Source organism: Pteropus medius, unplaced genomic scaffold, assembly GCF_902729225.1.
Source record: "Pteropus medius unplaced genomic scaffold, Ma_sr-lr_union100, whole genome shotgun sequence".
NCBI classification, from domain to species: domain Eukaryota; kingdom Metazoa; phylum Chordata; class Mammalia; order Chiroptera; family Pteropodidae; genus Pteropus; species Pteropus medius.
Genome location: NW_024349804.1, coordinates 3,781,318 through 3,809,207, shown reverse-complemented (window position 1 = coordinate 3,809,207; position 27,890 = coordinate 3,781,318). Strand labels below are relative to the sequence as shown.

Here is a 27,890-nt window from a genome sequence, read left to right as displayed (position 1 = left end):
TTTCTGCTTTTGGGTTCCTCGAAATACCTTTTACATATCCAGTCATCAGTCTCTCAATCTTCCTGTCTCTCAGTCTTCCCATCTCCCTGTCTCTCTGTCTCTCTCTCTCTGCCTACACTAGCTTACATTCCTTAAATCCACACGGACCTGAGCAAAGAATAAATCTAAAATGAATGGCAGTTATAATTATTATTGCTACTAGATTATCAAATATATAAAATACCTCCTGCACCAGCCTCTTTTTTTCATTCAAACTAAGTAGCTCATAGTTAATCCTCAAAACTGTAAGAAAACTAATCATCTGAATCATGAAGGAAATTAAGGAAATACTATCTTCCCATATATTTATGTATTCACCGATGGATCGATGTTCACAGACTAATGATGCCTACCATTACTAAGCATGATGGCAGATGCTTAAGAGCACAATGTTTGCATCAGACACTGTGCCAAGGAGAGAACACATTGTCTCAGCTCTCAGGACTGTAATGTGCCCTATTGTCACTCAGATTTCACAGGGCCCTAACTTAAGTTGGAACGGTAAAGTCTGTGACCTAGGTAACAAAACTAGCAAGTTATAAAATGATGTTGAGAATTCCAGGTCCCACTGGCTTCCATGGTGTCCATATAATATAATCTAGGTCCAAGCCCGCAGAGCCTTATCTCAACTGGCAACCAACCCTGGAAACCTGTCTGTTACACCAATTCTAATCCTTCTTGAGATACTGACATCTTGAAAACCTCAAACTCTTCAAAGACTGACCATTGAAAGTACAAAATGTTTGACATTATCCAGTAGAAGTATGTATTATTATCGATGTTAATGATAAACGATAATAACCCACATTTAGATGGCAAGGTTTACCAAGCCCCTTTTCAAAACACAACAGTATCATGCATGAGGCACTGTTTTCTAGGTTTTAGTACTGAGATGCATGAGACTTTGAGAGGTGAGATAACTTCCCCAAGGTTTCCAGTTCGCCTTCTAGAATCACACTATTCTGACAAATACAGATAGCTCTGCTCAGTGAACACACTTGGGAATGCTCTTAGAAATCTTTAAGTAGAAAGCAGAGCCTCTCTCAAGTTCCTGTCCAATGAAATTGTACATGCTCTTTTCCTAGAAGGGGGGAAGAATGCTTTAGGAAGAAACTGCCTGTTCTTCAGAGCTGTGACTGGCAAAAGGGTAAGGAGGTCACGGCGGGTACTTCCCAACAAAGCAAGCTCCGTAAGAAGCAGACCCCAGGCAAGATGAAAGACCTCTCCAGTTACCATGGAACAGTAAATCAAATCCCTCATCCCTGGTAGGTGCTGGGCTGCAAAGCATAACTCAGCATCATTATAATTTTCTAGTGTATTGAGCTGAGAAATGTTTTCATAGGAGACAAACCAGTTCTGAGATGAAGAATTGAAGACTCTTCAGCAGTTCTTTCATTGTGAGGGTTTAGTAACTCAATAGTTTCATACCCAAGGAAAGGCAGAGTTCCCTGGAGTTTTCTCTACTTGAAAGTTTTAAGCAAAACAGAAAGGACTGTGGAGGTCGTATATAAACCATTTGGATTTTTCACAGGTTGGCATAGATTTACTAATAGGAGCTCTGGAATGGATTTTCTATTTTCTTCCAAAAGGGTCAGTTCTATTGCTTAGCTATTCTCTGTTTACTTTGTGCAGAAACAAAAATTCGTGCTCTGATATTTGGGCCAGTTTTGTAGAGAGTAGAAATTTAGAGACATTCAAGAGAGTTTTAATGGAGAAGGAGACAGTCAATATTTTTTATTCATTCCAAACACAAACTGACACCATTAGGTCAGGAAATCTTTCTACTGAGAAAATAATGTCAGAAAGGTTCAACCAATCACTAGGAGAGGAGGGAAGGGTCACAAGAGACTGCCCAGCTTACATATGTCAGTCAAAATTTTAGTGGTTGTAATTCCTGAGTCACCCACTGTCAAGCCTGTGGAATTAGCCCAAGCCTTATCTTTGCGTGAAGCATCTTTGACCTCAAGCCAGTTTTCCAGGCAGATTTCAAATTCTGCCTATAAGACAAATTCTGAAACTCTCATTATGCACATAAAGAAAGCATGAGATCTGGCTCCTATATCCTCATTAGCTGCTAATCAATGCACCTTTACCAAGAGCCCTTCTTCTGACATAAACCCAACTTCCCCACCTCCATGCTGCTGCCATCTTGCCATCCTGGTCATTCCAATGGCTGCGATGCCCTTCCCTGTCTAGGGAATGCTCTGTGACCTTTACGTCCTCATTCAAATACCTCCTTCCTCAGGCCCTATTTTCACTTCTCTCACCCTTCTTGGCAAGTTGAATTCTCATTTAATATTACCTTATTGTGCTTTATCACGGTAGCCTGTTTTACCATTTTTCTCTCCCCTTTGATAATGAGATTTTTCAGGGCCATTTTTTTTTTATCTGCTTAGCCAGTGTCCATTATTTACTAAGTGATTGCATAAACATAACAATAGGATAATGAAACTACTGTGGATTTTCAAAACAAAATCCAAATTATTATATTTCTATATAATTAGATGTTGTCTTTGACAAGTTATTCTTTTTACAGTTAGTGGCTCCTGTGAGGGTTGAAAGTGGGGAAAATCAGTGATAATTGAAAGAGTAGCTGAAAGAGTCCCCCAAATAGTCAGAAACCAATCATCTGAATCTCGAACAAAACAAAACAAAACAAAAAACCCAGAAATTATTATTTAGAGCTATGTACATACATTCATGATGACTTGATATTCATAAGATTTACTGACAATTAATGATGTTTATACCATTGAGCAGCCTGGACTGGGCTTCCACAGCATCCGATGCTCTATAAGCATGATTTCTAATGATTGTGATGCTTCACCTGAGACATTGGTTGCCCAGTTTTAGAGATGGAGAATCTTAGGTTCAGAGGTGTTCAAATGATGCTTCAATGTCAACTAGCTAAATAAATAGCGAAACTAAAAGAGAAGTCCCTCGAAAAAGATAGCCTATATCTTGGTTCTGCCTGTTATAACAGAAGACCATAGACTAGATGACTTACACAACAGAAGTTTATTTCTCATAGTTCTGGAGGCTGGGAAGTCTGAGATCAAGGTGCAGACAGCTATAGTTTCTGGTGAGGGCCTCCTTTGGGTTCTTATTGAATCCTCACGTGGCGGAGAGCAGAAAGGGGAAGCAAGTTATCTCATGCCACTTCTCCTAAGGGCACTAATGTCATAATGAGGGCTCCACTCCGATAACCTAGTTACTTCTCAAAGATCCCACTTCCTAATATCATGACATTAGGGGTTAGGATTTCAACATAAAATTTTTTTTTTTTGGAGAAAAAGCATTCAATCTGTAACATCCTATTAATAGCAATGCCAGAAGGCAAGGCTGGTCAGGAAATAGTCTTAGTATCAATTCCAGTGCTTTTAAGCTGACAACTCTATGAAACAAAGGCAACACAGACTATTTTAGTAAACAAATATGATAGAACTCCTACTCCAGGTTATCAGAAGAAATGCAATCCTCTTTGGAAGCACCTGACTTTAGCCTCTGGTGTGGCTTGTCAGCAAACTGGCTCAGCTGTCTTGTGCCATCCCTTGGAGGCACAATTTTCAGAGGCTGAATTCCTCTTGATTTAAGTAGCTGTCGAGTGAGTGCCTAGCTTCCCCAAGTGCTAAGGTCTGTTTTTCAAGAGCGTCCCAAGCCTAGAGCCTGGGTAGAACATCTGTTGTGCCACAGTCAAGGAGCTTGTTGCTGCTTCAGCCTGGAAGAACTCTACATTTTTCTTAATTCATTAATTCAATAGGCTTGAGTTCATTGACTGAGAAATTAAGTCCAATGTACAATAGGTACAAAGTGTGGTACAAATTAAGGTTCAGAATTAAACAGTACTCATGGTGCTTTCCTGAACACTATAATGTTAAATGATCTAGAATAATAGTAGGAAGACAATCTAACATTCTTGGATGTTTCCCATGGGTCAGGCATTCTGCTGATCGTTTTTTTATATATTATGTCATTAAATCCTCACAAAGAATTTATACTGGTAGGCGCGGTCATAATCTCATTTTACAGACGGGACAACAAAGTCACACTGCCAACAACTGACAGAGCTAGGACTTACAGCACACTATGATGACCTATTCGTTTATCACTTTAAATTCACTGAGGCCTGAAGACCCAAAGATGAATAAATAGAGCAACTGCCCTCACAGCGTGATAAGGAAATGGGCAAATAAACCAACTACACAGGGAAATGGGCAAATAAAGCGACTGCACTGCATACCCACACCATAAGAGAGGTGCTAAGTATGATGTGAGAAGTGACGGGAGGACAGAAGAGGCCTCACAGGTAGCTGAGACCTGGAGTAATAAATGTTAATGCCTGAGTTAGAAGAATCTAATTATAAAGTTGGCAAGAGAACATATCATATACTCTGGAAAAGATGGGTACCTAATCCTGTAGGACTAGAACATAAAACACAAAGTGGAGAGTGACAGGAATTGAGGGTGAAAATGCAGGAAAAAGCCAATTCCTAAAGGGCTTTAAATGCCATGCAAAGAAATTCAAATTTTACTTAAATAAAAGAATAGAGAGTCGTTAAAAAATTCAAGCAGAGTTAGTATCAATAGATTTATTATAACGATTACTTTGACAAAAGAGTAGTCAATGGGTCCGTGACAGTGAGACTGAGAATAAGAAAGTTAATTAAGATTTTGTAGTAGTTAAGACTTTGAAACTGAGTGGGGTGAGGGAGTGGAAATGGAAAGCAGGTAACAGATTTGAGAGTATAGAAAGCATGGGTAGCGGTAAGACCATAGGTTCTAGGCTGACTACTTAAGCTTGAATTCCAGCTCTGCCACTTCCTGCCACTTCCCTGTGTTCTTAGGGAACCCCATAATCTCTATGTTTGAGTTTCCTCATCTATAAACTTGAGATAATAATGCTATTTATTCCATAGTGTTGTTGTATATATTAGCATAAGACACTTTGTATTTAATATGACACATTGTCGTTGAACCTAATTGCACAATATTATTGTGTAGTTAATGCATAGTGCTTAATTCAATGGCCAGCACAAAGAAAGGGTTATACCAGAGACATTTGGAAACTGAAAACAACTTATATATACATTTTGCTGATCCTCACAATGGGCAAAATTAGTTATTTTTCCTTTTGTAATATTGTACCCTAAAGCAAATTTAATGTACTTGAAACAAAATTCAGACTCAGAAAACACAAAATTTAGCCTAGCTTACAATGTCTTGTAGTTGCATGGTGTAATGACTCTGGAGACAAAGTGTTCTAGAATAGGTGGCACTGAATAATTGTCATGTGTCATTGGCTTTCATAATTACTTTTATTCTTATTACTACCCCATACATGTAAACAAGACATAGAACCACAGATAACCCAGTCCTGAAGAACTACTGATACATAATTAAACATATCATTGTCCTAAACTTGGTTATATACTGTTTTTAAAAATACTGACTTCTAGATTCCATAGGCTCTGAAGATTTTAATTTGTTTTAAAGCAAAATAAAAGAACAAGATCTAAGGAGTGTTTTACTTCCAACTGTGTGTTGGGCTCAGACCTTCAATGACATTCTGTCCCATTCCTCATTGGTATACCAGGGTACACTTCCCAAGCAGACCGAGTGCCTTGCCTCCAGGACTTGAGAAATTTGGTCTTACTGACATAAAATAGAGTCAGTAGAGAATTAATTTTAGTATGAATTGCCCTGGTTGGTCTTCTGTTTTATGTATAAGATCTGGTGTTGAAATGGAGACTAGATTCTGAGTAGAAGACAGAAGTATAGAGACTACTTAGGACATTCTTGACTACTTCATAAGGGAGATGATGTAGACTTGACCTATGATGTGCAGTACTGGGCTAACGAGGAGAGGATACATTTGAGAAAGTGTTAGAAAAAGATATATGACAGAAGATGATGGCTGATTGGATGTGGATCATTAAGAAAAAAAAAGTCAAGGATGATGGCAGATTTCTAGGCTAGGTAACTGGGTGGATGGTCATGAACCCCAAAAGAAAGAGCAAGTAGGAGGAAATGCAGTTGTGGTATATGGAGAATGGCATGTTTAGTTTTAGACATAATGAATTCTCAGGATCTATGCCAGACTTAGGCAGAAGTGAGTGCAGATGATGGGATAGGCAGCCTGAGTGAGAGACATGGGCTTCCAATGCTTTTTCCTTTTGTCTTCTAAGCAACTTGTGTTCCAGTTTCTTCTCTCCTATTCTTTATTTCTTTATACATCTTGTTCATTGGATTTTAATACATACACCAGCATGCACATCCCTACCTACAAATATAAGACTTTTGATGCATGGAGGTGGATACAAAGAATAAAGAATTATAGCTGTACACCTGGAAAAAGAGAGTGCCCAGAATTAGCTTTTTCTAATGTCCAAACTTGCTAGAAAGAAGACAATACCCTATAGAAAGTAAATATCAGAAACTTTCCATACTGCCTCTTTTCTTACAGCCTCTCAGCTTTTCAATATGGGCAGTAGGTTGTGCTGGTGATGGCAGGTAGAGTGAAGGCAAAATCAGTAAGGGATTAGAGTATACAAAAAGTGGGTGAGAATTTATCTTTAAAATATTGTGAAATTTGAATTAAAGAGGAGAGTCCAGTCTTCCCTCAGGGGCCCAGTGGCACAAATTCCAAGAGACAAACTAATCTCTACCTTCTCTGCCTCCAGATAACAAAAAGTAGGAGGGACCTGGCCTTTGTAGCATTTTTTTTTTGCTTTATTTTTATTATAACTGGTATCGTATTTATTTTTTATTATATTGTATGGCATCATAATTCATTTTTGTTATTACCATGGATACTGCTGTTGTTTATCATCTTTGCTAGTCTTAAGCTTGATCTACTGCAATAGGTTTCAGGCTGGTCTAACAGCCTCCACTCTCATTCCTCCCACTATGCTGTCAGAGTGATATTTCTAAAACGTAAATCTGATCACAGCTTGTGCTCATTCCCTTGGTGATCTCATCTAGTCTCATGCAGATAAATATGATTTAGATATTGAGGTCAGCAATATTTATTTCCCAGCCTGGGCATCTCCCCTTGAACTCTAGACATATATATGCTACTACCAACTCCATAACTCTTCTTGGATATCTACAAGGAATCCTAAATCTCCAAACTAAATGGGGCTTGTTTTCTTGGTCTTTAAATGTGGTCTTCTGTCAATCTTTCAGAATGTTAGTCTATTCTTCTGATTGCTTAGATGTAAAGGTCACTGTCATCTTTGAACAGGAATCACGAGACAGAGAGGCTATAATGGCATCTTCAACTTGAAGAGTCAACAGCAGAATCAGGATGCGAACCCAGGAAGTTTAATTCCAGAGTCTATGTTCTTCATCCTTATGCTAGGCTGCTCCTCTATATTATAAACCCCTTTGCATGGAATCTGAACTTCATATGGCACCTGCACGACAAATACTACTTGCCTCAAGGAAGGCTTGCTAGATCAATTCAGAACTATGAATTCTGGTTCTATTTAGTTGTAATATTAAAAACCTAAAAATTCTCTTTGTATCAGGCTAAGATATTTTTTAAAAAATTATTTTTATCTTTTCTATTTTTAGAAGATATTCTGTGTGCTCTTGTTGGGAGACTAGACTGGGATTTTTAGATGGGAACTCAGGTGTGTCTGTTATAATTATTTCAGTTACTAATTAGCTATATGACCTTGAGAAGTCTCTAAACATTTTAATGTTAAGATCATACTGCCAAAAATAAATGCCCTACATGCATTTTTAATAATAATAATGCAGAAAAATAGATAACATCTTCTGCAGAAACTCAATAAATATGTGTGAATTGCTAGTGGAAGATTTCATGATTTGGTATGTGAAATGGACAAGGTGCCTTAGAATCCCAAAGACAGTTTGGTACAGCAGAGAGAATCTCAAATTAAGAGGCAGCAGACAAAGTCTGAAGGCAAAGAAGGCAGGAATTTAATGATTTTATGGACTATTTTATTGATTATTTAACTTTAGGACAAATAATCATCACAAAAGTCAAGTCTTCAGTATTTGTCCCTGCAAGATTTGGAGAATATGGAGTTAATTTTTCTCAAAAGTATATCAACAGAGCTCTGAATGTATAATTTACTTTCACCCCAAAACTTGGCTTATATTTTTGAAAAAGCAAATATTCTCCTTTCCTCAGTGTTATGGAATCTATAATGTATATTATATTGGTCATATTACATGTGTATCTTATGCAAGTTTCCTTTGATATCAGCATGGAACATTTTTGTATGTGCTGGACTTAGGCAATCAAGGGCTCAGGAACTCAGCTTCAGCATCTCCCACATATAAGCGTCTCCACTCACATATTATTTCTTTAAGACTTCACCAATATCGTCAGTAGATAATATTATTCCCACTTACAAATAAGGAAGATGAGGTTCAGGAAGGTCTTCCAGGGTAAAACAACTAGTAATTGCCAGAGCTGGAACTGGAATCCAGGATTCAGTGGCTCTCAGTTCTCCACCTATACACTGAAACACATGTCCCCCCTAAATCTACAGTCCTAGTTACACAGGAAGGAGGGTGGCACACAGTGGTGCTGGAGGTGGCTCTCTTCGGCACCGCTTATCACTCTGGGAGAGAGCAGTATAATGATCTGTAGAGTATTCTCGTCACATAAAACACTAATTGATTAGAAAAAGCTGGTAATTAACTGCATGCTTCCATTCTGTTTTCAATAAATGTAATCTATCCAATAAATCAGTAGCACTTATTAATGATAATATGAAGTATGTTGAGTAAAAGGTTTGCCTTCTGCTAGAGAACTAATACGGAGTTCCAGAAGAAACTGAGTAGGCATTATCAGTATTTGCTTCAAGGAGCAGATTACATGGTGCCTTAATTCTGCTGCTGACAGCCAGTAAATTGCTCAGTACGGTGTATTAAAATGTGTTTAATCTATAATTATTGCCTACCCCACTACCGATCACCAAGGGTAACATATATGAGGAATCAGAGTCCTAAAATAATTACAGACCACAGGATATAACAATACACAATAAAGGGACTAATCACATCCTTTCCTGGAATTTGTTTATTTCAAATAACATTTAGTTCTTTTTTCATGAAGAGTCCTGTATTGGACCACATTTCTGGTAAGAAGATTTCACTTGGATTTTAACTGCAGAAATTATGCTATTTATTTTCTTAGTGATAAGGCACTAAATTATTGCTTGAAATATTTTTTTTGTTCTTCCTTTCTCTAGACATTTCAACAAACATTTTTTATCATCTCTTTTTTGGAGAAGAAAGGGCATAATGTTTAGAAAGCTAGGTAGACTAAATAACTAGATAACGGCCTAATATTGAGTGATATAACCAGGAATTATGCCGAGAGAACCTAAAAAGAAAAAAGTGAAAGTGTCATTGGCTCGTTTATGCAAAGCCGGTGTAAAAAAAAAGCTGAATACGTGGCTTCTGAGAAGTTAAGGGCTAAACTCCTGATGCCAAATAGCAGTAATTTTATATTTTTTGAAAAATTAATACTCTCCTTTCTCCAGTGTTGTGGAATCTATAGTCTATCTTATATTGGTTATATTATATGTGTGTTTTATGCAAGTTTCCTTGAGAATATTTTAAAGATCAATAGGCAATATAGTCAAAATAAATAGAAATTAGATTGTTACATCGGCCTACATACCGTGGTGAACATTCGCATTGGAAAAAAAATGGTTCTGCTTATTTCCTTGTTGACCTATTTGAATGCTTAAAAAATAAGGTCCATCAGGCTGAGGGATTTAATAGTGATATTTTAGCTCACTCTAAACATTTCTCTTTGTTAACAAAAGATCGTCGAACAATAGAAAGGAGAGATTCAAGAAGACAATGAGTGAGTCTTCTGTGGTAATATTATCTGCTCTACTGACAGGGTCTTTTGATGCTCCTCAGTGGTTTTAAAGGCATACCTTCGTTTATTATTTGCAGATTACATTGTTTAAGGTTTTCTTATGGTGAGTAGATGTTGCTATGATAAAATGAATTGGACAAAGCCAAACCATGTCTCAGTTAATTATTTTTTTCTTTTCTTTTTTTTATTATTAATTTTACACTTCCTGCAATAGACTTTGTGTCTACAAGTTTAGGACAACTCTCTTTTATTCATTAATATGTATCTAATACTAGCAATGTCCTTGACATACAGCTAGTATTCAATAAAGGATCGGTACTCCATATATGTTTGTGGAAAGAATTAACAACCAGTAGGAACTTAAGATGAGAAGTTTTGACTCAATCTTCTAAAATTCTGTGGGAGTTGGAATGTCATCTATTAATCGTAATTTATTTATTAGCAGAATATTCATAGATAAGGAAATTACTGATTCTATCTCATTTTCCTTTGACACATCTCTTTGCTTTTCCCTCAAGTTAAATTAATCAACATGGATTTAAGAGAATTTATAGTCTAACACATTCAATTCCAACATAGCGTTGATGGACTTCTAAAGTTTTGGCAACTTATTTTGTTTTAATGATTTGAAAACCTGCCAGGATCACAGGAGTAATTGCCATTTAGGCTTATATTAATGAACCCATTAAAGTGGGAATTGTTAAAAATGGAAAATGATCTGACTTTATGGGGTAGGTTCACTGCCAGCAGCTTGCAGTGATGAATGGTGTCCCAGATTTGTTTTCAGTTTAACCACAAAACATCCACAGCAGGCTCTTTAAGGAATATATACTGAATTCAAAATATTAATTAGTGGGCTCCCAGAGATACATTTGTGTGAACCAATTAGTTCTTCCAAAAAGAATAAGAAGGAGTAATGCCGTTAAAGTTGATTTGCACAGTAGTCTTACCACCACCCTGTGTGTGGATTCTGCACTGTGAAGACTGGGTTCCATGTGCGACAAATTGCATTAACAAATCTTCTTGAATGAAGCTTCTCTTGAACTTGTTATGTATTGGTTTCTGATGTACAGTGTTAAGGGAAGTAGGAAATCTCAAAACATTCAGAAGATAGAGCGTTATCACTATTATTATTTTTAAAATCTTGATCCTTTAAGGAATATGTGAGTTTGAAATGTCTACTGATACCTTGCACCCAGACTAAAAAATGTCTTAGGAAGATTAACTGAAATACTTTAGGAAATCTTTAGTATGTTCTCCAGAAAAATTCAGGAGAAGGAATTTTTGTTAACTTTTGTAGAGTGCTGGTTGTTTCCTCAAATCTAGTTTCTCCCTCTATCTGCATACACTGCTGTCCAGCTAAAGATGACATTTCCAGTAGCCCCTGGAGCTGGGTTACTAATGAGCCTTTGAGATGTAAGTAAAAGTGATGTGTATACCATTTGTGTTATCACTAAATTAAGATAGGTCACCCACCCCTGGTCTATGGTTCCTTCACCTTCTCCCCAGACATAAGCATGAACGTGCCCTACTTTACACAATGCAGATGGGGACAGTAGCCTGGCCAAAGGAGAGCAGGGAAACGATTTGGAAGAAACTTGGATCACTGAATGTCCTGATGGAGCAGAACTGCCCCATCATCCGGGACCAAGCCACCTGCGACTCAACAGAGAAATAAAATGTGATCTTATTTATAGGATTATTGTGGGTAAATGAATAAAAAATCTTGAAGATTTTAGAAATGCTTCTAATGAATCTTTACCTTACATAAAGGTCGCTTTTATGCAAGCTGTTTTTATTTTTTATCTACCTACATCTCTAGGTTGTATTATGTGTTTAAAATATCAAAAATTATGTTATCTCTTAATTTTGACGAAATCCCAGCAAAGAAGTCATTAGAGAAAGACAATGTCAGTGTCTCCAAGAATTCAAAGGAGAGAGTAGAACGAAACCAACATAAAGGGCACTATTTCCAAATTTGTCTCTAGACAAGGTTTAGAGGCAAAGACATTTTAAAAAAGAATTCTGGACATTAACACAAGTCAGAGGAGTGGCATGATGCCGATGATGCTAATGACACAGGGAGTAATGAGGATATGAGCTGCATTTTGAGTGTTGCCATGAGACAGATTCTATACTCTGTGCTTTACATTCATTATCTTAGCGAAGCATCTGTGAGATGCTTTTCCAGTTTTGCAGATAAGTGAAAACCAAAGAGGTCAAGTATATTGCCAAATGGTAACCAGAACTAGAATCTAATCACATTTTCATTTTTACTCCAAAATACGCACACTTTTGTAGAGAAACGAGTCACCATTGCAAGACTGAGACTGCTGTCCTTGGAAAGTTCTGCTTACAAGGTTAGCCCTTGACCGGTCTATCTGTCTGCTAAGGCCGCCATGATAAAATGCCACAGGCTGAGTAACTTAAACAACAGGAATGTATTTCTTCACAGCTCTGGAGGCTGAAATTCCAAGATCAAGGTGCCAGCAGGATTGGTTTCTCCTGAGGCCTCTCTCCTTGGTTTGCAAATGGCCACCTTTTCATTGTGTCTTCATGTGGCCTTTCCTTTGGGCTCATGCATCCCTGATGTCTCTCCTTCTGCTAAAAACTCCATTCTTTGAATTAGGGCTTCACTTTTATGACTTCATTTAACTGTAATTACTTCTTAAAAGGTCTCATCTCCAAATACAGTCACATAGTTGGTTAGAACTTCAATGTATGAATTTTAGAGGGGTACAGTTCAGTCCATAGGAGCCAGCATCTAGGAACTTGAAGTATGGGAGGGTTCTCAGTTATTCCCTGATAAGAATGACTCACTGTGCCTAAACCATCTGTGTAAACAATATGGTTAATGCTGAATACTTGTTTTGCTTCTGAAAATCTGAAATTTTGGTACGTGCTAGACAGAGGGTGCTTACACAACCAGCCCCAACAGAAGCCCTGGACACTAATGACCTTGCATGCCTAATTGCCTTCCTTGGTAGGCAACATTTTCCACATGTTGTCGCAACTCATTGCCGGGGAAATTAACCATCTCTTGTGATTCCACTGGGAAAGGACTCTTGGAAGTTTGAATCTGGTTCCCTCCAAGCATTGTCCGTGCACCTTTTTCCTTGGCTGATATTCCCTGGTATCTTTTTGCTGTAATAGATCCGCTATGACTATGACCATGTGCTGCATCCTCTGAGTTCTCTTAGCAAATCACTGAACATAAAGGTGATCTTGGGAACCTCTGACACAACTTTCCTCCATGCCATTCTCTCATTTGGAAACTGAATTTTATTTTCTTCATAAGTAAATAGGAAGACTATATTTCTCAGCCTCTCTTAAAGTCCGGTGTGGCCATAAGACTGAGTTTTGACCCATGGAACGTGAGCAGAAAGTATGTCTGCCACTCCAGGGCAGACTCAGTGTGCCCCACACATTCTTTGTTCTCGCTCTCACTCTTTGTAAAATTAATTTATTTAAATTAGTTTCAAGTATACAATACATTGATTAGACATCTATATAGTTCATAAAACAATCCCCCCAGTTGCTCCCTCCCTCCACCTAGCCAATGCATTAATGCTAACTGCATTCCCTCTGCCATGCTCCCCTTCCCTGTGACCATCCATCAGCTACTACTTTGTGCTTCTTTAACTCTTCACTCCAGTCTCCCAGCTCCCCAACACCCCACCCCTCTGTCCGTCACCAAATTGTCCACTATATTTGTGAGTCTGTTTTTGATTAGTTTGTCCTATTTGTTCCTTAGATTCCGCATATAAGTGAAATCATATGGTATTTATCTTTCTCTGTCTGACTTATTTCACTCTTGAACATGGACCAGATGCAGCTGACCCAGTGGAGGGTGCTGAGGTGCTAAGCAAACTAGAAGGAAGGAGTGTCTTTAATAACAATCTACAAAAAATTGGGAGATGAGAGAGAAGCAAACTTTTTTTGTGTTAAGCCCTTTTTGTGGCTTAATACAGCATTTAAGTGGCTTAATGCAACAAAAGACTGTGTATTACAGCAACGAACCTACTCTGGGTAATAGTAGGAGCATGTGTTGGATGCCATCACCCTATTTCTTCCTTTGAATCTTTGAAATATATTGTTAAGAAGCGTTTTTAAGACACGGAGATCCCATTACTTATTTGACAAGCATTATAAGACGTGGATAATTTAGTGGATGAAAACTTTGGATACTCAATAGAATCAAAAGAAGTTCTTTGTTACCATATGAGACTGCCCTTAACATTTCTGAGGAGCACTTGGTAACCGTAATAGATGCGCCAAGCTATTGGATATAGTTCTTTTATAAGAGGAGCCACGTTTTCACTTCCCTTATTATTACATACTTCCCCCCACCCCCAGGAGTGAATTAATAGCTTTTCAAACTTACTGGGTGGCTCTGGAGGAAACTAAAAAGAGGAAGCCTAGAGAAGATAAAAATTTTATTTGGGATGATTCCCTGAACTTTTTGGTTGGGATTATTCATTCACAAACATTTACTAATTATCTGTTATATATAAAGCATACTCTGAAGAGCTAAGGGTATTGAGATAAAGAAACTATAGAATCTGCTCTCAGGGACCTTACAGAATAGGAGAGAAAACAAGTAGAGAGGAAACCCTAAATCGCTGCAGTGATCAGACCCTATTAGGGGGCTTTCCAAATCTACTTTGCAGGGCGTCAGAGAAAACTTTCCCGTATATAAGTCTTTCAACCCCCAAACTTGCGAGTTGGCTTTGAGTCCTCAATTCCCTTCACCTTCTCGATACAAAACACCAAAACATTTAGTTAGCTCGACCTCCACCATATATTATGCTCTGTCATCACATTCTCTACTGCTACTCTCTTTTTCTAAGCTTCACTTTCCTCCCTCGCTCTCGTGAAACGGCTCTCTCGAGGATCTCTGTGTTTTACCTTGGCCCTTTATACTCCATTTTACTTGGCCTGGCTTGCCAGAGCCATAAAATTCATTACTCTATATTGTATCTGACTCTTTTAAAACTGGTAGTTTCTTAATATTTTTAGAAATAATAAAATAGAATTAATGCTTCGAGTTCCAGACACTCCTGCTTCAATCTTGTCTCGGGGTTTTTGATTATCTTCTCTGCTTGGGATCCCTTTTCCTATTTTCATCTGGCTATGCCCTTCTTGACATTCTAGATTAAGTGCCATGTCCCTAGGGGACACTCACGAACAACCCCATCACAAGAAGCTCTCTGTGTTGCCTCTCTGTAACACATTTCATCACAGGTTTGATTACTACTATATATTTGCTCATTTAATTGTTTGTATGTTTAATCCTCATCCCTCCTCTCCATTCTTATTCTAACTGAGTATCCTAAATTGCCAGAACAGGGGTGGACCCATACTCAGCACTCAGAGAATGAATAATAATAATAAAAAATATGATGAGGTTAAACTCTAAACTGAGATGTGGAGAAGGTGCAGGAGTTTACCCCATGAAAGATAAGTAAGCTGTGGGAACGAGCATTTCTTGAAGGAAAAAATGCCAGATCAATACCCCTCAGAGGAAAGCACATCAACTGCATGAAGTATTCTATGGTTGGAGCAAATTGAATAGGAAATAGTGAGAGGCCAGACAGAAAAAGCAGGAAAGTGCTAACTGGTCAAGGGCTTACTGGGTCACTGTAGTACAGAGAGCATCTAACTCAGGGTCTGACTTATAGTAGACACTCAAGTATTTGTTGGATGAATGCATGAGACTCTTAGGTCTGTCTTCTAATGACAATGGAGAGCAACTCATTGGTTTTAAGTAGGAAGTGACTGGATCCTATTTGTGCTTTAAAAAGATTTTGTCAGCTGCACTGTAGAAAATGGTTCAGAGGAAAACAAGGCTGGATCCAGGTGAGGAGACTGGGAAGCCGTGTGGTGATGTGGATAAAAGGTGACAGCTATGTCTGAGAGGCAGAGGCAATGGAGAGCGAAAGGAAGAGGTAGATGTGAGAGACACAATGACTAGAAAGTTGACCACCCCTGGATATTAATTAGATGCAGGAGGTTCTGACAGAAGAAGCCAGGGAGACATCCGGGCTTCTAGGTGACTAGATAAATGAAGGTGACTTGAGAAAAGACAGGTTTAGGAGACAAATATCCTGCACACATATTTCACTTAATGAAAGTAAAAGATATTTGAAAAGTTTGGCATTATATGAATAATGCAGGATGACTTTTATTTATGATCAACATCTAGAACTTTCATTTCAACCAGGTACTGAGTGGTACAAAGGACCAGATGCCTGAAATTAAGAGTGGAATATCAAGATGAATCAGGCTCAGAACATGGTCTTTAGGAAGCTCAAAGATTAAACAGAAACAGAGGGCCTGAATCTATGTGTGTGTGTGTGTGTGTGTGTGTGTGTGTGTGTGTTGAAATAGATGTCCATATATATAAACATAATTATATATACATATGTAATTTTTTAAGTGCCTTTTTGGAACAAGAGTTGAATAGAAGGGCAGTGTGAACCTGCTGCCTTCTCTCTGGGGATTCCCAAGTAAACAAAGCAGAAGCTGAATGTTGGTGTGCCAACTTACTAGACCAAAGGGTCCCAAAACAGGAAACTCCTGACCAACAGGGTATAATAAAAATTATATTAAATGTTCACAATTAATTGTTCATTGTTAAGTAAAAATAATCCATTTATAGAATACACTCACACACACACACACACACACACATATAATCAATTCGTTTGTGTCAAAAGAATCCCAACACACACGTAACTATGTGCATATAATAAACAGTACAAGAATAAAGACAGCTGAGAGTGGTCCCCCCAGCAAGATGGAATGGAATGGGATGTTGATTACAGATGGAAACATGTTTCATTTAACACCCTCTGTATGCTTTCAAATGGTTAGCATGACACTTTATTCATTTAAAAAATGAAACAAATAAACTAATAAATAACCAAATGCAACAGAAAATATTTAACATAAACTCATGCTTAAGGTAATACACTTGAAGATGACATCATGGGGTTTCATTATGAATTTTAGTTATTTCTAGATTTAGGAAAATGAAAAGAAAGAGCTGAAGGGCTCTAATGTCTGTCGCATACTCTAAATGAAAGTGCTTATACAAAACCTTTCTCATTGTCTCACATTCATGGGTACTGACGTCCTGAATCTTCAAAGGAGAATTTCATGTCCAGAGAAGCTAAACCACCTGCCCAAGTTAGGAAATGGCAGCTGAAAGGTTTGAATCCAGGAGAGCACTTATAACATGCCAGTCCTTAGATTTTGGAAAGGCAGCCATGTCTATCTCCTGAGACCTGTAGACAGCCTTCTCCTCACATAGCCCTGCTTCTCGGAAGTCTGACAGAGAACTCTGCTAGGGCATAGGAAATAACATATTAACTCTGTACTTATACTTTGCTTCTAAAGTACATGAGTAATACTTTGCACTTAAGGAAGATCTTTTATGCGAGTCTTTCAAGAGCAGAACAAAACCAATTATTACCCATGCCCTTTGTGATTGGAAAGGAAGATCTTAATCCCTAATTTGCTGACAGGGAGACAGAAGCTGCCAGAGATGAAGTGATTTCCTGAAGGTCACACAATCGGTCTATGAAAGCCTCAAGAATAACTCTGAGGGCTTATGACAAAAGAGCAATTGCCTTGTACAATTATCAGCTTACTCCTCTATGCTAACCACCGTATCCCACTCTTCCCCATGCACGTGCTAAACTCCCCCTCTCTCCCTCTCCAACATAAGTGGGATTTAGTCCTTTTTATGTAAATGTACTTTGTCAAAACTGTAGATCCCTATAATTTTGTCCTCAGTTCCTATCATCTATTTTTAAAGGTCTTAGTGCAATGAGTTCTAGAACACTTCCAGTGGGGTGGAAAAACCCCATCCAAGAACTCTCGTCTCCTGCTGGTTCCTTTGGCCATACTATAAAAACTCACAGAAATCAAGGAATAGTTGGGTGCCACTTTTGGTAAAATCTCCAAGGAGATGTCTGAATCGCAGGCACAGCACTGAGGGTGTGCTTGAGATGTGACATCAGACCAAATTCAGCTGCTTCACTCTACAGGGGTTGCTGCCTCCTCACAAACACCACTGTTGGTGACTCCTAGTAAGGCACGTTCTTTTTAATCTCCTGGCCTTAAGTGCTGAGATGGGCTGAGATATCACTCCCATGATTATGTTATATTACAGAAGTCTCTGCTTTAACAGACTGGAGAACTCTCCCTTGCTGGCTTTGAAGAAGTGAGCTGCCAGGTTATAAAAGAGCCTGTGAGTGGGCCATCGGCAAGGGATTATGGGAAGCCACTGGGGGCTTAGTGACCCCAGATTGACAGTCAGCAAGAGACTGGGGATCTCAGAAATACAACAACGAAGAAATAAGTTCTGCCCACAGCCGTGTGAGCTTGGAAGAAGACTCTGTGATCCAGAAGGTAAAGCAAACATCTTTCTTTCCAGGTAAAAAGGATATCAACATTTAGCATTTTTAGGGATAAAGGACATTAACAAGTATTACAGTGGTACCCTGAAGACATATTTGAATCTGATGAATACTTTAACCTAATATAATTCAAAGTAGTGAAGGAAAAGAAGCAGAGAAGGGGTTGGGACAGGAAGGATCCAGGTGTCCAAAGCATACAGGTCTAACTATTTGCCCTTATCTTTCATCCCATGCCTTAAAAGATGGAAAAAATATTCTATAAATTTTTAACCAATGAGAAAAAATGATAAAGATGCATAGCCATATGAAAACTTAATGCCTCAGCAGACCATTCGTGATCACCTGAAAGTGAACTAAATTTATGCTTGATTTTGAAAGAGAGCCAGTTTATGAAATATATATATATTTACATATATACTTGCATGACCTTCTGGGTCAGTGGTTCTCAAATATGACCTTTCTGTTAGTTCTCTATTAAAATGGGAATTTTTTCTTAATTAAAAAGTTCAAAACAAAGGATTTCTGAGCACCATCCCAGACTTAACTGAATCAGAATCATTAGAAGTGAGACCTGTTACTGCCATCTCCCCTTGCCCCGACAAACATCCCATCCACCAAGGACTTCAGAAGGTTCCAATGCTGCCAGTTTAACCACTGGTATTTGACGTGATAGTGCTCATTGCAATTAGATCAGTACTTTTTGTGACTGATCATCTTATGCCCTGGATCTTATACATTCATTTTAATGGTTCTCAGTCTAGGCTGCACATTACAATTTCCTGGAGAGCTTTATAAATCCTGATGCTGAAGCTTCTTCCTGGAGCAATCACCAAACATAGTAACCAACTATTTGTAATATTTAAAGCTTCCCGGATGATTGCAAATTAAAGTTAAGTTTGAGATCACTGATGTATAGATAACACCTAATATTTTTCTGCGTTCTTTCTAATAATTGGTCATGTAGCCCAAAACCCCAAAAATGGCCTGGGAGGTATGTAGGCCAACCATAACTGCCTCGCTTTGATGGAACACTAAATTGAGGTTGACTATTTGGGACCATACCATGGAATGCTTTTTTGTTTAACTTCATGTTTGTTATCTTAATATCTAAAAAAACCCCTCCAAAAACAAACAAAAAACCCCTGTGTGATGTAGATATCATTATGCAGATTTGTAGGGAGAAGGACATGCAGGTCACTGATTCAGAGGGAGCTGCGTAAACGAGTCAGTTGTGGAACCGAGTCTGAGCGATGCCAAAACTTCTGATGTCTGCATCGTACAGTAATTCTCCAAGTGTGATCCCCAGACAAGCAGCTTCAGTATCGACAGAGAACTTATGAAAAGTGCAAATCCTCTGCCCCTAAATCAGACCTACTAAACCATAATCTTTTGGTCTGAGTCACAGAAATCTGTGTTTTAACAAGGCCCTTCAGATGATTCGAAGCACACGAACAGTTGAGAAACACTATTATGTTGCCCATTTCTATCAGCCACCTAATTTTAGAGACTCAGTTCAGCATGTGGTAAGAGAAATAAAAATATGGAGGTGACTCAGTAGGTGAGACGGGGGTGAGGGGCTGATAAATTGTCTCTCACTATCTTCCTTTTCTCCCAAACCTTGTTTATGTTAATAATCTAGGTTGGAAATGAGGAAATGCTACTGAGATAGCATCCTGGACAAAGACTGGGGACTCTGGTGATCTTTATTTGCAGGCTGCCTTGCCATGTCGAGCCGCTGCCATGTAAGTGTGACTATTTTAAGACATTGATGAATAGTTTATCCTTTTAATCAAGATATGGGGAGTTTTAAAAGGTTTCATTAAAAATGGATATCTTAATTGGTTCCAGGGAAATTATTTTTTGATCTTAAGGGCTTGAGATAATTGGTGCTCAGGAAACCAAGGGTAGTTGATTTGCTTTCTCTGCTGCCAAGTGGGTTCAGCTTGCTGCCATCCTATAACACATCCCGCTGACCTGTTTAGTGCCTCCCTTGCTGTATTTCAGGGCATATCGATTGGGTTGTACACTTGAATAGGGGAAAATAAACAAAAATTAAAAGACCATGTTTGTCTGATTTATTAGAGACATCGATTCATATTTTCTGAGTAAATTGTGAAGTCTTTTCTTTAAAAATGCATATAAAATGTGTTTTGAGTACATAAAGGTCTAGTGGAAATTTATCTCATGCTGCAGGGATGGGAGATACAGAAAATGCTGGCGAGAGAGGAGAAAAATACAGAAAGAGGAAGGAAGGAGGAGAAGTGAAAGAAAGGAGGTAAGAATTGACAAGAGGAAGACACAAAGGAGGTAAAAAAAAAACGGGAGGGAGAGGATGGAGGAAAGAAGAAAGAAGGGATCGGAAGGGTAGGAAAGGAGGAAAGGAACGTTGAGAAAAGAGGAGAGAGGGGACGAAAGGAAAACAGGAGGACAAGTAGGCAAAGAAAAAACATAAAAGAAATCGAGGAATGCAGACTTCGGAGCCTGGGCGATAATTTGTGAAGTGCTACTTGGAAAAGACAGGCTGCAGAGATGCTGGCTCCTAAGGTTAATGATGGCACTAATCATGATTCCAATTTGCAACAAATGGGATGAAAAGCAGCTGGACCCCACATGGAGACGCCTGCAGTGATGGTGGCAGTGTAATAATGTAGCAGTCATCCAGGAATACAGGGATTCTGGGAGTTCGAATTAAGTTCTCCTTTATTCAACAACCATTTTGTATCTGGTGCACAATACAATGTTAAAAAGAAATGTTTGCTTATTAGAAGATCTTTAAATTCGTGCAAAAACGTGTTAGATGTTCACAGGAATACGTTTGAAGTTCTATTCTGCCATTAGCCTTTCTTTAACATTTACTTTTGGTCAACACTTGGTCTTTTTCACTTCCTCTCCTCCTCCATCCTTGCCACTCAGTGGTTTGGGGCTGTCAGTGGTCAGTGATGCTGTTTCATTATAAATCTTGTTCTCTCTGATAGCTACAAACCGTGGCTTCATAGGCATAACTAATAATTCTGTAGCCTAATTTTCAAACCCCTTTCTCTCTATGCACGTTTATTTATATGTGTCATCTAGATAGATTACATATCAAGATTCCTTTTAATGAGAGTCCTGTCTGTGTAATGAACACCTCTCTCTATTATATCTCCTCCTACCCCACCCAGTGTATCCCCACAAAGGCCTGGGTGTTAGCAGAGGACCAGATTTTCAAGAAGTAATAAGGACAGAAAAATTTAGACAGCCCAGGCAAGGGAAATGGTGAGGAGCAGAAATGGGACAGAGAGAGACTCCACAAATCAGAAAGATGGTGGGAGGTTGTGTCTATTATGTGGAACCCTATAAATGTATTCTGAAAGCTTGAGTTACAAATTCTCTGAGTAAGTTTTTTTTTGTGGATGTCAAAGAAGGAGCAAAACTTCTCATCTGGCCTGCACGAGGTTGGACAGAGGTATCATTTGAAGGGGTCAGTTTTGAAGAGGCTGGAATTAGCAGAAATCTTTGGACACTATAGACTTCTACAGGCCACAGAATAGGGCATCTTGGGGTATGGGCTTGAGGAAGAATCAAAGCAATTTAATTTGGATCTCCAAGGGCCCCTAGAGCTACTGTGGTTTACATATATGTATGAACATGAGACATGCTGGGTTGTGCATGCCATTTGATAGACAACCATTATTACATTTAAAGATGAATTATTTTCCAATAGATTCATAATAGCAAGTCTTCTATCTCTATTCAGGCCATAAGCTCCTTGAGGACAGAAGCATATCTTCTCTGGCTTTTGAACAACTTGTAGTTAACTTTTGAATAACTAGGTTAATACTGAGCACATACCAAAGATTCAATAAGAGTGCGCCTGATACATTACGACTCATTGGCACCCTCTCCCTCTGATACGCATGAACTGTTACTTCTTTTGGAGATGATTCACTCAGGTAGTTAGTATCATAGCCACACCTGGATCACAGAGAACCAGATACAGGGACTACCTACAGGCACCTGTGGTCTTGAGTCATTGCAACACGGCCTTTTAGAGACTATCAAACTTATAGTGACTTTTTTCTCTGCTAAGAATGGAGTTTCTTGATGGACTGCAATCTTCAGTAAAGTTTCAAGTTAAGCATCTGACTATAGTTTAAAAATCCAAAGATAATTGGAGCTTATCGAAATGATGTCATTATCGCTATAAAAAATCCCAACTAAGAATTGAATTGAGTAAGCTTCGTTCTCCTTTACTCATTCTTGTTTAATGTGCACCTACATTGTATGGTGGGCCAAAGTGAATCAAAGTCCAAAAAAATATTGACAATATTCACATCTAGGAAAAGTTGGTAGAAAATGTACGTGTGACCGAGCCCTCAAAGAAATGTGTATTCTCTCTCTTTCCCCTCTCTCTTCTCAATGCTCCTCTGAGAACTGGATGAAGGTAAAGTCAAAAAGAAAGTTCTTACATTCTTAAATCCTCTGTAAAGAATCTGGAGCTCTTTCTTGGTGAATTTGCTCTGGGCTTCCAGAAGCTCGAGAGCCTCAGGCCGATGCCTAACGGTGGCCATCTCCAGTTCATCTTCCACGCTGTCTGTGGAGGAAAACCAAAAAGGGCCTTTAGAACAGTCATGGCTCATCAATGCACAGGAAAACAGAATGCAATGCTTATTGGAATTGTGTTATTTTTCCAGAGGAAGGAGTCTCACACTGTCGATCAATGGTCTTTATATTTCCCAGAGTTTACAGTATTAAGCTAAGCCAATTCTCTATGATATTTTTTTCATACTTTCTAGTCATTAGATGTTATAATACTAGCATTTTTCCAGTACAGTTCGAAAAGTGCAAAAGCATCATGAACAATCTTAAACCCTGGGATTTCTGTGTCTGTACAAGTACCAGGTATAAAAACGAAATTTTAGTTAAACGGCAATCAGCATCGCCCTTCTAGCATGTGTTTGTGAGACAGAACTCTGCTGATACTCAGAGAAGTTGCCTCTGAAATCAAATATTTTTCCTGGGGCTACAAATAAAGTAGTCAGATCAGGTGCTAAAGTGAGCAAAGTAATAAAGTGCCAGTTTGACTGGCATAAACCCAGTCTTCACGGTTGCATGCTGGATGGACTGGGGCCAGGGGAACTGCTGGCTAGATCCTATGTTGCAGCCAAGAAAATCCATAGATGAAGTCTAAGAATTGTACTTTGATTTGCGAATTATATTTATGCTCTCATTTCTCTAAGATGCTCTATGCAAAAAGAATTTTGAGTCCATATAAATTTGAGAAATGTTGTAAACGTTAACAGAGTTTAACGTTAACAGGAATATAAAGGTTTTGAGAGGATTCGCAAGAAGAAATTATATTTAACTTTGTTTATCCCAACTGACCCCAGAAGGTATTTGTCCATAGAGCTCTTTCTCCTCACAAGTAACATCTGGAACATCTGCATCTTTGCCCTAGGGTCAGGTAGAACACAAGTTGGGAGGTGTTGGTATGTATTAGGATCTGAGTGTTTAGGTCTCGTGCATTTTTAATTGGGTCCGTGTTGTTTGCAGTGGGGCCCAATGGAAGCCTAAGAAATTCTTCCTGCCATAGTCCAGTCTAAGGAATTCATCAGGGACAGAGCATCTGGGCCTGGAACTGAAGCCATGGCTTCCCTCCCTTCTGTTACTTCCTCTTGGCTACAGATTCCCATCTCAGAGGGGGAAGGCTTAGAAGAACAGCTGCTTCTCATCGCCGCTGGTCCCAGGGCCACCAACACTTCCAATTTCCTATCTCATGTGTCAGTTGGAAGTGCAGTCATTTTGACTACAAAAGTCACATCACTGCCTCTCACTAACATTGGTACCTACTTCCCTGTCTTGCTGAATGCAGTGAGGGGAGAGAGCTCACTTAGCAGGGAAAAAATAAAGGCCAGTGGAAGTCTAATCTGGGCATGTCCTTATCACTGCCCTCAAGGAGTTTACAAAAGAACAATAATGGTGATGAAATAAATACTCTGAATGGTCGTGTTTGTCAAAATGCGGAAGAGGAGATAAAAGCAAGCAATTGTGTACTTTTCATATTATAATTTATTTTGGAACAGTGATTTGGGAAAGCTGCAGAATAGTGATGGACGGATAAGAATAATAATGGGACCCATGAAAATATGGGAAGACCAGTGATAAACTCTGAGCTGACAAGGATAAAATCGATGGGAAAGAAAGCGGGATGTGCATCTAAAGGATGTGCAAAGGGATAAACGTAGCCAATAAAAGGCAGCTGGGCATCACCAATGTGACCTCAGGCTGGGCTTCGTGGGGAAATAACAGAAGCCCAAATGGGGCTCCTCCAATTTTCTCCTTTGTTCATTGGAACAAAAATGTTGATTCTACTCAATGAGTCCTGAGCTAGAGAGAATTAAGGAAGATGGTACTTCCTGCGATTGCTGTTAATCCAGTGAATTAGACCGTGTTGAAGTTACTATAAATACCAGTGTAGAAATAAATGCCACAGAATGGACCTCATGTAAATAGTACCAAATAGAAAGACTCTGAGTTTTTGAAAAATGTCCTGATGTAAGCTTCTTTCAAATCATTCACAGTATAATTTCCTCAGCTTACAATATTCTTCTTTCCCTTTTCTACCTGGTGAAATTCATGTATCTTTTATGATTCTATTTAAATATTACTGCCTCCTCTCTGAAGCCTTCCTGGATTGCTGTGGCATGCAGAACGGTTGGCTTCCTGGTCAGAGTCATCACACCTTACCACCCTCTCGGATAGCATACAAAACGTAACACTGTGATCTATTCATGTCTTTCTTCCGCTATGAGTTCCTTGAAGACAGTGGCAACGTCTTACAGATCTGTGTGTCCTCTGGACCTAACCCAGAGTCTGACACCTCCTAGTTGCTCAAGAATTCTTTCGTAAATGAATAAATGAGTCAATAAACAAACGATGCTGCTGTTAAAGTTTCCTTTCCTCTGGAGCCCCTTGAGCCTTAGCTGCCCTCTAGAAAATAAATTCTCAAACCAAGGTTTCTGGACTCTGCGTGGAGCTCAGATGCCTTCTTTGAAATCACTGTGTTCTCCGTGCGCTCTCAGAAACAGCACAGGCACAAGTAAAGCAAATCCTAGTCGGCTTTTCTGGGCAGTCTTTCAATCATAGCATAACCTCTTCTACACATAGCGACCCTTCCTTTGGAAAGAAACAAAACAGCACATTAACCTCTTGGCCTTTGTAACCACACAGCAGACTGAACCACACTACCAACACGGTTTCTTCTCCAGCTGTCTCAGACTTGCAGATGTCCAGGCTGAAACAAAAGACCCAGGGCCGGAGGGTCAATGTAATTGAGTTAAGTGTGTGTCATAGGATGAGCGGCACATGCAATAGTCAAAGCACCACACTTGAAGTGCCTGCCTGCAGGCTGTCTTGTTCTCCCAGCTGCCTGGCACCTTACTTCTTAATGACTCCTCTCTGCCGAAGGGCTGTTTCTATTTCTAGGAGGCTGACAGGCTCTAAAAACATACCTGAAATCAGCAGCAATCACCAGCTCATGTTAAGTTAAAAAAGCAACGCCACCTAACCCAATCAAGACTGATTCCTGGAGACAAATTCTGTCGAGAGCCCAGGACTGTGAAATTCACAATGTGACTCAGCCACCACAGAGCAGTGTGCATTCGGGGGGATTTTAATATGGCGCTTCACATTTTGGGGGGCTTCTATGCCAGGAGATGGGCGAGGTGCTCTGTTGATACAATTCTAATCTGTACAATAACTCTATGATGAGGTTTAGTTGTCCATTTTTTACGTATGTGGGTACCGAGTTTCACAGAGGTGAAAAATGAGAGGCCAGATGTCACACGGGAGAAGAATTAGAGAAAAGATTTATGCCCAAGTCTTTGACGACATTTATATTCTTTCTATTTGGCCACACTCTCTCTCAATATCAACAGAAATAACAATGTTAAAAACAATGACCACCTCTCTCCTCTCCTGCACTGTCGAATGTCTCAGAAAAGATGAGACTTTACCCACTGGGTCCATTTCCTACCTCCTGCTCTCTCCTTCATCTGCTGCAGTCTGGTTTCTAGCCTTGTTATGGGTTGAACTGTGTCCCTGTATAATTTGTATGTTGAAGGCCTCACCTCCGATATTACTATATTTGAAGACACGGCCTTTAAAGTGGTAATGAAGGTTAAATAAGGTCGCAATGGTGGGACCCTAAGTCAATACAACTGGATCTTTATAAGAAGGGAGGGAGAGAGAGAGAGACCAGGGATACACACACACAGAGGAAAGGCCATGTGAAGACACAGCAAGAACGCAGTCATTTGCAAGCCAATGGGAAAGATCTCAGGAAAAACCAACCCTGCTGGGTCCTTGATTTTGGACTTCCCACCTCCAGAACTATGAGAAAATAAATTTTGTTTAAGCCACCCAGTCAATGGCGTTTGGTATGGCAGCTTGAGCCGATGAATATATCTACCTGTGTTCAAATGACACATGACACTAATAAAAGCAGGTCTTGCTACTCACAGAGTTTGCCAAGTGAGTGCCGAACAGTTTGCTGATCAATCATATAATTTAATCCTTACAATAAACATCAAGAGAGTAATCATCATCCTCATTTTATAGATTAGAAAACTGAGGCTTAGAGATTCTAAATAACTTGTTCCACACTGGATGGCTAGCTGGCAATGCAGCAGACAGGTGTCCTTAGCACTCTGAAGTTCAGCTTTTTAAGCATTCTGCTGAGATTGCTAATAAAAACCACCACCCTATAGAGAACTTTTGCTCTAAGCCTGGCTGTATATTATCTCATTCTAATACTGATAAAAATTCTGTGAGATATCTGCTATTCCTCTTATTTTATAAGGAATAAACTGGGACTCACAGAGCTTAAACAACTTACTCAAGGTCACACAGCTAGTAAGGGACAGAGCTAGGATTTGATCCCTCACTTATTGACACCAAAGATCATGAATTCAGTCAATATACTATTTGAGATGGTAACTGTTATATATTGGCCTAAATCTTAGGGGATAGCAGATTTTGAACCACAAAGCAGGTGGCCACTGAGCCCCCAGTTCCTCAAGAGAAATGGGCCTGGGGTCCTCGAGAAGATTGCTACAATGGTGGTTGATGATGTGCTGATTAGAAACGTGTAGAATAAGGTGCAGAAGAGATGGGATCTCAGAGCTGGGAAGAACAGACAGGGATGTTTGCTTTTTCTCATTCTGTCACTGAGAAGTTGAAGTTCAGGGAGGCTGAGGGTTTGTCTGTGAGGAAAACCAGAAGCAGGTGGGACTCTGGCCTCCTGAGTCATCTCCAGGCCTCTGCCAACACACATCTTGCTAAGTTGCTAATTCCAGCGCTGCCTTCGCATCTTGAGACAAGCTGAATACAAACTGTATTCTAATGTATGCATCTTCTAACAGATTTAATTTTAATCAGACAATAAATTCCCAAACCCAGACACCCTTGAGTTCCCTGGCTGTCTTTCTTTGTTCTCTGTTCCTTAGATTTAAGTCTCTCAAGGGCAGAGGTTTTTCTGTGTCTGAGTCCCCTTAGGCCATAACACAGTTGGGCTA

General features: G+C 39.2%; 1 protein-coding gene across 5 annotated transcripts in view; it reads right to left on the bottom strand.

The window, feature by feature from the left end:
• KCNIP4 (potassium voltage-gated channel interacting protein 4) overlaps window positions 1-27,890 on the bottom strand; it is a 914,902-nt gene that overhangs the window by 52,570 nt on the left and 834,442 nt on the right. For all 5 annotated transcript variants that reach the window (XM_039838082.1, XM_039838086.1, XM_039838085.1 and 2 more), the window contains one exon: window positions 22,785-22,909. In XM_039838082.1, coding sequence (XP_039694016.1) covers window positions 22,785-22,909 — 125 coding nt within the window. The remainder of the gene's footprint in view (window positions 1-22,784; window positions 22,910-27,890) is intronic.